This window comes from Mus pahari, chromosome 2, assembly GCF_900095145.1.
Source record: "Mus pahari chromosome 2, PAHARI_EIJ_v1.1, whole genome shotgun sequence".
NCBI classification, from domain to species: Eukaryota; Metazoa; Chordata; class Mammalia; order Rodentia; family Muridae; genus Mus; species Mus pahari.
Genome location: NC_034591.1, coordinates 107213891 through 107223776, shown reverse-complemented (window position 1 = coordinate 107223776; position 9886 = coordinate 107213891). Strand labels below are relative to the sequence as shown.

At 41.5% G+C, this 9886-nt stretch overlaps 1 protein-coding gene across 1 annotated transcript; it reads right to left on the bottom strand.

Moving 5' to 3' along the window:
- Positions 1-1568: 1568 nt before the first annotated feature.
- On the bottom strand, positions 1569-2516 carry LOC110313933 (vomeronasal type-1 receptor 54-like). The gene is given in 3 exon segments (XM_021188402.1): positions 1569-1822; positions 1825-1963; positions 1965-2516. Coding segments are annotated over 3 exon segments (945 nt in total).
- Between the last annotated feature and the right edge of the window lie 7370 nt (positions 2517-9886).

Sequence of the window (9886 nt, the reverse complement as noted above, 5' to 3'; positions counted from 1 at the left end):
CTTTCTTTCTTTCTTTCTTTCTTTCTTTCTTTCTTTCTTTCTTTCTTTCTTTCTTTTCTTTCTTTCTTTCTGTTGTTCTTTTTTTTAAAATGAAATATAATCTAATAGGAGTCAAACTGAAAAAGGAAACTTCAGTTGAGAAAATGTCTCCATCAGATTGTCTAGTAGGCAATACTACTAATATTTTTTTCTCCTTTGGATTGTGTTAGTTTATTCTGAGGACCAAACACTTGTTTATAACACTTTCTCAGAAATACAGATGAATGGTAGAGGGTTGTTTCAGTGAATAAATAGGATTGTTTCTTGAAAAAAATACATTTTGACACTTTGAATCCTTTTTGCTTTTTAAATTATTTTATTTTAATAGTTTTATTTATTTTTATTTGTGTGTATGAATGCATCTCTGGTGCCTGCAGAGACCAGAAACTCTTAGATCCCCTTGGATTGTAGTTACAGACAGCTGTAAGCCTTTATGTGGCTGCTGGGATTGAACATGGGTCCTCTGCAAAGGCACCCAGTTGTCTTCTCCCCTGAGCCATCTCTCCAGCCCCTTTCTACTTTCTTATTTCAGGGAGAATAGTCTTCACTGCTCGGATGCAGTAACTGAACACATTTTTATTATGATGAAGCACACACACGAGCATTTCCCATCTTGAGCCTGCTGCTTGGAGTCATGTACATTTTTGCTACCATTTGCACCACCACTTCCTCCTCCTGCCCAACATCTGGCCACCCCCCAGTACACTGCCATGGCCTTCCCGCCTGAGCTGAGCACTGCAGTCTGCTTTTGTTTTTTTTCCCCTAGGAGTCTCTAAGCTTTTCCTGCTCCAAGTCATCCACGCAGACCCTGTTCTGCGTGACTCTCTTGTCAGTCAGCATGGCAGCTTCATGATCGTCCATGCGGTACTGTGTGCAGAATCCCCTTCTCTTTTAAAGCTGAATAACAGTCCAGTGTAGGGGCCTGCACTTTGTTTAATCCATCCTTAGGACTGTTTTATACATAGAAACTATTTTTGTTGGTATCTGTCTGTCTGTCTGTCTGTCTCCTTCTTTATTTTTCTGCCTCTGTCTCTCTGTATTTCACTCTCTTTCTCTGTCACACTCGTGTGTGTGTGTGTGTGTGTGTGTGTGTGTGTATGAGAGAGAGAGAGAGAGAGAGAGAGAGAGAGAGAGAGAGAGAGAGAGAGAGAGAGAGAGAAGGGAAGGATATGAGATTTTTCTGGTTATTTGTTAATTATATTAATAAGTGTTTACATACATACCTTGGCAAAAACAGAGGTAACTGAGGAAATTGAATAAATGAAGACTAACACAAGTTGTCATAAATTGCTATGGATAATTCAGGCCATGACAGAAATATTCACTTTACATTTCCCCAAAGATACAGTGGGAAGTACAGAACATTTATGTGTCTGGCATATTTTTTTCTTTTATGTATACCTTCACAGATTTGACAATAAATAGGTTTAGCAACAACAAAACTACAACTCTTTTTTCACTGAAGCTCATACAAACTCCTCTATGATGCATAACTCTGATGCCAGTGCCCTGGCTGATCTTAAAGGAACTCACCTATTCCTGAGTAATATGATGGTTACCATCCTTCCAAATGTGGATCTGAAAATGCTGATTATATATTTTTCAGTACTGAGGATCAAAAAAGGACTGACTGTGGCATAGCCATGGCCTGTGAGAATGTGGAGACAATAAAAAATCTGACCATCATCGGTACTTCTTAAGTAGGAGACAATGCTGTCCAAGGTGTACATCAGCACAAAGAAGCTCATGAGGCACAGAATGGTCCTCATGGCTCTTTTTCTGCAGATGGTTTGAGGGAAAGGGTGGTGATATGGAGAAACTGGGATTGCTTTTTATGTCTGCCTAGGAAAGTCACCATGTACCCACTGGAGAGGAGCATGAGACCTATAAAGATGACATCCCTGGAGGTCAACAGTATAAAAAAATGTGAGCTGGACAGAGTAACTCATGGGTGCCAGAGAGCATGATGAAGTGATATATGTAAAACTAGGTGAGGTCAAATTAGACTTCACAGTTATGTATGTTACAAGGGGACTGCTAATGAACGTATAGAAGATACTCAGGAAAAGAAGGCAACCTAGCATGTAGTGTGGAGATTTACGCTTGAACTTTGCTAGGCAGGAGTTTCTGGGACTGAGGGTGACAGCCTGGAGGATGCTGAGCAGGCTGGTGGCACAAAGAGAGAGACTCCTAAAAAACCTGTACAAGGATGTAACACATTTGCATGTGGTGTCACCCCATCTCCCCCATGGCATAAAGATGTCTGTAGCTACTAAGCTCATGACTATCAGCATCAGCAGGTGGATTAGGGACAAGAGACCAATGGGCAGATCAATAGGTCTGGACCTCTGCCCACGAATGTACTTGAGGATGTGGAAGAGAAGAAGGAAGCTGTTGCCTGAGATCCCATTGCCAACTCCAGAATAAATAGCACTTCTTATCTCAGTGTTATGGGACAGTCTATTAATTTTATTCATTTTAAGGCTGAGAGAAGCCGGTGGGAACTGTGCAGGGAGAACAGCAAGAAGATTCCTTACCCCAGATCTAGCCTCGCTCACCAACTTCAGACAGTGACAGCTCCACTACTCTCAGGAAGACACCATTGTTCTCCAGTTCAGCCTTATTCCACTTAATATCACCTCCACTTCAAGGTGTTCAGAAGCCACACCCACTCTCTCTGCTGTTCCAATAATCATGTACCCCATCCATACATAAGCTTTCTTACATATTAAAACTGCCATGTGTCATGGAAATATTTCTTTTTCTATTGATTCACATTTGAGGTTTCCTGAGGCAAAAGCAATGTCTTAGCTGTCTTTCATCTGTATGATCTTGATTGTCAGGCACATAGCAGCTCTACAGTTTTTGGTGAAATTCAATAAAGATTGCAAGAAAACAGAAATGAGACCCACACATGAAACACTCTCCCTGGCTTAAACAGGCCCAGAGTCGGTTTATTCCAGTCTGTCTTTGTTTTTGCTCACTTACAGCAGATCTAGTGCCCTTTGTCTGGCTCTGCAGGGAGCACTGATAAGTGGGAATCCAGACTGCTTCACATCCTATCCACAAGCTGCCATTTCTTCTGTTGTGACCCTGAGCACTCTGAGGCTGAGCTGCAATCACTTCCTCTAGAACATATGGACAGTTATGGCCTGTGTCATGGATACTCTCCATGTAAAAGAAGATGAAGTCTACATACCAATCCTGAGGTGTTTCCTGCACAGGGTGACCTCTGTGGAAGTGTCTGCTGCTGGCTTTATTCCTGTGAGATTCCTTATGTTTATGATTTGGGACAGTTAATGCAGTTTTAACAACAACCGATCAGTTCTGTCCAGCCTGAAACAGAGAAGATTAAATATGAAGGCAGTAGAATACCTGAGCAATTCCTTTCCAATCCCTTTCTGGGAGCATTTCAGTTGTTTTCTGTGACTCCCACCTTGTAATTGCATCTGAGATGTGTGCTGATATCACAGTAAAACAAAGGCCTCTGTGGGAAGCAGCCAGTTATTAGGGACTGGTGGGAACATGGTCTAAATTTTGTAATATTTTATAATTACAATAGGTTCAGGACTATTTCCATTTTAAGGTTTTAGTGAAAGGAGAATTATGCAACCCATTCTGAAAGATGGGCTGCACAACTACCTAGGATTCCACACCTCCTCGAGGAAGCAGTGATATTTCCCACACTCAGGCAACCCAAGCCTCAGATGTACACCAGAAGATCTTGTAACAGGAGTTGGCTATAGCACTTTGGCTCTTGGTGAGTCATGCTCCCAGCAGGTCACACACATGCACCCATCCAGGAGCAATCTGGATTTGTGAATGAAAGATACACACACACATGCACACGCACATGCACATGCACACACCAATTATTTTAAAATGCCTTGGTTAGCTCAAAGACTGGGAAATCCCGATCCTCCCCACAGCTAGCACATGTTTCCCTCCTGTACTCCTGGTTTAATGCCCTCTAATTCTATATTTTATCTTTGTTGCCTTGGCTCCTTCTGGGTGGATCCCTAGTCTCTGCTGCCCAAGACACTTCCGGGCAGCCCCTTTGGGAGCCACATTCCTTCTCACCTCCATTCCAGATGATTTTCCTTCTGCAGCAATAAATCTTATCTGTCTCCCTCTGAATCATGGTGATTGTCTCTCTTCCTTTCTCTCAGTTCTTAGCCTGAACAAATCTAAAGGTCCTGCCTCAGTCTGCCTGCCCAGCCACTGGTCATTGGCTCTTTATTGATAGCTCAAAAACCAATTGGGGATAAGGACCTTAAGTGATTGGACAAGCAGATTTCTGACTTTGAGGGCCAGTTTAAGTCAAAGCATTCGATCCAATCTACAACATCTCACCTTTACTGTCCAAATTTTAAAAGCAGCTCTTCTCTCAGACATAAATTGAACATAACCATAACAATTATGTAAATTACAAAGTATGATATACAATTAACATCCAGTCCATCATACTTGACAATTTAGATAAAGTATTGTATCATCTATCCTAACTTAATGAGTTACAATTCTGTACCTAAATCATGTTTGATTTCAACTTGCATTACCATCTGAAAACCATCTTTTACACCTAGAACACCTTCTTTAATGGCAAAGAGCTTAAGTTCAATTGTGAGATCATAACTAGTCTTCAACCCTGTGGGACAACGGGCTATGCACAGGCAACCTGGTCTCCAGTTGAGCTTAGGTCTTGAACCTCGATGGGACTCAGTGTGTCGAAATTTCCATCTACATGGGATGGAAGGCGTTTGATCACGTCTCCTGGATCCCTGGCTCCTGTCGAAGTTACCACCCCCACAAGAAAGGCGAGTGCTATCAGTCACATAGGAACAGCACCAAGCCTTCCCACAAGGTAAGGTTCCTCCAAACTCTCAGTCTAAGGCAATGAGAGGTATCTGCTGTCAAATCCTGAATCACCCCTAGAACTGTATATAAATCCATCCAGGGAATTAAAGGTATGTGAGAACTACTCATTCTTCTGAGTCTTTTGTTCCAAGAGCTGTATGTAACACTTGGGAAGAGATCTTCTCTCCTGATGAGCCAACTGAGGTCCCACCGCACTCCTCACTGGATAGTTGGCTTCATGTTTGCCCAGTCCTACCCAACTTAGTTCAGAGTGACTCTGAGTTACTGCAGAGACTTTGTCTCCCTGCCTGCACTCACTTCCGTTCACTGGAGCCCTCACCCCAGGCCTGGACAGAGATCTCTGTGGAACACCTCTGGTACCTAGGCCCACAGAACCCCGTCAGAAAACTGAGAATGAATTAAATATTACCCAAATATTCAGGAAGCACAAAAACATAGCTTCCAAAACTTAAACAAATTGTAGAGACAGTCGACTACCTGGAAAATTCACTATTCCTCAAAATGTTGGAGCATCTGTCTTCAACCTTCTGGCCCAGAGCCATCTGGAAGATCCTGAAATAAAGCAGTAATATAAAGGAGTAGCTTACTCTGTCTTGGCAGAGCTTAGCAGTCGACAATCCCACATCTGTTTGTCCTCTTTGAATAGGGAAATTTTTGTCCAGTGGCTACCTTGCCATTACTAGAGCAACTGTATATGGATGTTTTTGATGCTCAATTTCCTCTTTGGAGGAGATGGGGAAGTTGTCAGGGGCAGACTTGTCTTCTTGTCAAATGATCCTTAATGTAGTAAAATATAAAATGTTATATTCTGGGAATTTCTAATGATTTTGAAAAGTAAGTATGTAAAGTATATCTAAACTGTTAGACCTTAACTACTCTTAGCCATTTCTATTTGAGTAAATTGAAAACACTTTATTATACTTAAATCAGAATCTAAAATAACCACGAGTTTACTCTGTCCCTTAACTTGTGTTACATAACCATCCTAAACAGTTTGTAATAGCTTTTAGAAGGACTGGGTCAAATCTTTGTGTTCTTAAATGAGTTGCATAGGCACAATGCCTATCTAAGAGTAACAATATTAATTTCAATTTTTGTATCAATTTACAGATTTATACCAATGGAAACCTTAATCCTATATCAATATTAAATTATGTACCAATGTAAGACATTATAACATCAATTTTACATCAATTACAAAGATTTTTACCAATTTAAGATTATGGTTACACAATGCTTTGTTCAAGAATAAAATTAATAATCCATCCTATTTCCTTCCTGTTCAAAATTATGACCATTTTATCTCTTAAAATGGCAGTCTATCACTTGGGCACAAACTCGGTCCCCAGAGGAGTGTCCATTCCCAGGCACTTTAGGGCACCCAAGATTTTTGGATCACCAGTGAGTAGAACACAACATCTGTTCCAACACCACCGGGAGTGACTGAGACCAGCTGGATCCAGGGATGCAGGAACCATGCCTGATCAGTGGCTCAGGTTCCTTCTGGTCAGCACCAGTCTACCTTGGGCAAAACTTGGTAGACAGTCCCACAGACCCCAGTGGAGGTACCACTCCCAGGTTCTCTACCATACCCGTATCTTAGGATCTTAGGATTGCAGGATTACTAGAAGGACAGGCTGCAATCAGATATATAAATGGAGTACTTGAGATAATCAGGTGGTAGGAGGCAAGCATAAGAACAGAAGCAACAGAAAGCAAGGTTACTTGGCATCTTCAGAACCCAACTTTTCCACCATAGCAAGTCCTGAATACACCATTACACCAGAAAAGGAAGACTCATATCTAAAATCACATCTCGTGATAATGATGGAGGACATTAAGAAGGACATAAATAACTCCCTCAAAGAAATACAGAACACAGGTAAAAAGGTAGAAGCCCTTAAAGAGGAAACACAAAAATCCCTTGAAGAATTACAGGGAAAACACATCCAAACAGGTGAAGGAATTGAACAAAACCATCCAGGATCTAAAAATGGAAGGAGAAACAATAAAGAAATCACAAAGGGAGACAACTCTGGAGACAGAAAACCTAAGAAAGAAGTCAGGATCCATATAGGCAAGCATCACCAACAGAATACAAGAGATAGAAGAGAGAATCTCAGGTGTAAAAGATACCATAGAAAACATTGACACAACAATCAAAGAAAATGCAAAAATACAAAAAGCTCCTAACCCAAAACATCCAGGCAATAAAGAACACAATGAGAAGACCAAACCTAAGGTTCATAGGTATAGAATAGAGTGAAGATTCCCAACTTAAAGGGCCAGTAAATAACTTCAACAAAATTATAGAAGAAAACTTCCCCAACCTAAAGAAAGGGATGCCCGTGAACACAAAAGAAGCCCACAGAACTCCAAATAGTTTGGACCAGAAAAGAAATTCCTCCCATCACATAATAATCAAAACAACAAATGCACAAAATGAAGAATATTAAAAGAAGTAAGGGTAAAAGATCAAGTAACATATAAGGGCAGACCTATCATTATTACAAAAGACTTCATGCCACAGACTATGAAAGCCAGAAAGTCCTGGGCAGATAAAACACAGACTGTAAGAGAACACAAATGCCAGCCCAGGCTACTATACCCAGCAAAACTCTCAATTACCATACACGTGGAAACCAAGCTCTTCCATGACAAAATCAAATTTACACATTATCTTTCCACAAATCCAGCCGTTCAAAGGAAAATAAAGGGAAACTCCAACACAAGGAGGGAAACTACACCCTAGAAAAAGCAAGAAAGTAATCTTTCAAAAAAACCTAAAAGAAGATAGCCACATGAACAGAATTCCAACTCTAACAACAAAAACAACAGGAAGCAGCAATGACTTTTCCTTAATATCTCTTAATATCAATGGACTCAATTCCCCAATAAAAAGGCATATGTTAACAGACTGGTTATGTAAACTGGACCCAATATTTTACTGCATACAGGAAACTGACCCCAGTGACAAAGACAGACACTACCTCAGTATAAAAGGCAGGAAAATAATTTTCCAAGCAAATGGTCAAAACAAAACAAAACAAAACAAAAAACAAACAAAAAAACAAGCTGGAGTACCCATTCTAATATTGAATAAAATAGTCCTTCAACCTAAAGTTATCAAAAAAGGTAAGGAGGGATACTTCATACTCATTAATGGTAAAATCTACCATGATGAATTCTCAATTCTGAACATCTATGCTCCAAATGCAAGGGCAGCCACATTCATTAAAGAAACTTTACTAATCTGGGCACCTTCCCTACCAGAGGAGAGGTGTCTGCCCAGGAGTGCTCTCACTGCCTGAGCTGGTAAGGGAGCCCTCTTTGCTCCAGTTCGCCCAGGCTCCAGTCTGAGCCCTCAGCCGACTGCAGAAGCAACACAGCTTCTGGGTCAGACCCTGTTTCTGGCTCCAAACATCCAGGCACCTTCCCCACCAGAGCAGAGGAGTCTGCCTGAGAGGGCTCTCACTGCCTGAGCTGGTAAGGGAACCATCTTTACTCCTGGTTGCCCAGGCTCCAGTTTGCACTGGTGAGAGTGTGGACTGCAGGAGCTACACAGCTTTGGAACAGACAGAAGCAACACAGCTTCTGGGACAAACCCTGTTTCGGACTCAAGACACCCAGGCACCTTCCCTGCCAGAGGAAAGGTGGCCACCCAGGAGGGCTCTGTCTGCCAGAGCAGGGGAGAGAGCCATATTGTATTCAGGGTCCCTTGGAGTCTAGAATGTGCAGGTGAGTGTGCAAACTGCAGAGCCAGAACATCTTTTGGGTCAGGCCCTGATTCGGGCCTACTTCTTCAGCCAGGAGGCAGGTCTGAACTCCAGGCCTCTGTGCACCTTCCCTGCAAGAGGAGAGCTTGCCTGTGGAGAGTACTCTGACCACTGAGACTTGAGAGAGCTGGACTCCCAAGACTGCTGACCGAGGCTAACTGAGTCACAGGAGGAACAATCGCCAACCAGAGACAACTATAACTAACTCCAGAGATCACCAGATGGCGAAAGGCAAAAATAGGAATCTTACTAACAGAAACCAAGAACACTCACCATCATCAGAATCCAGTACTCCAACAGCAGTCCTGGATACCCCAACATACACAAAATACAATACTCGGCTTTAAAGACATATCTCATGATGGTAGTAGAAGATCTTAAGAAGGGCATTAATAACTCACTTGAAATACAGGAGAACACTGCTAAACAGGTAGAAGCCCTTAAAGAATCACAGAAGAACACTGCTAAACAGGTAGATGTCCTTAAAGAGGAAACACAAAATCCTTTAAAGAATTACAGGAAAACACAACCGAACAGGTGATGGAATTGAACAAAAACCATCCAAGACCTAAAAAGGGAACTAGAAGGAATAAAGAAAACCCAAAGTGAGACAACTCTGGAGATAGAAACCCTAGGAAAGAATTCAGGAACCATAGATGTGAGCATCAGCAACAGAATACAAGAGATGGAAGAGAGAATCTCAGGTACAGAAGATTCCATAAAGAACATGGGCAGAACAATCAAAGAAAATGCAAAATGCAAAAAGATCCTAACTCAAAACATCCAGGTAATCCAGGACACAATGAGAAGACCAAACCTTTGGATAATAGGAGTAGATGAGAATGAAGATTCTCAACTTAAAGGGCCAGCAAATATCTTCAACAAAATTATAGAAGGAAACTTCCCAAACCTTAAGAAAGAGATGTTCATGTACATACAAGAAGCCTATAGAACTCCAAGTAGACTGGACCAGAAAAGAAATTCCTCCCGACACATAATAATCAGAACAACAAATGCACTAAATAAAGATAGAATGTTGAAAGCAGCAAGGGAAAAGGGTCAAGTAACATATAAAGGCAGGCCTATTAGAATTACACCGGTCTTCTCACCAGAGATTATGAAAGCCAGAAGATCCTGGACAGATGTTATACAAACCCTAAGAGAACACAAATGCCAGCCCAGGCTACTATACC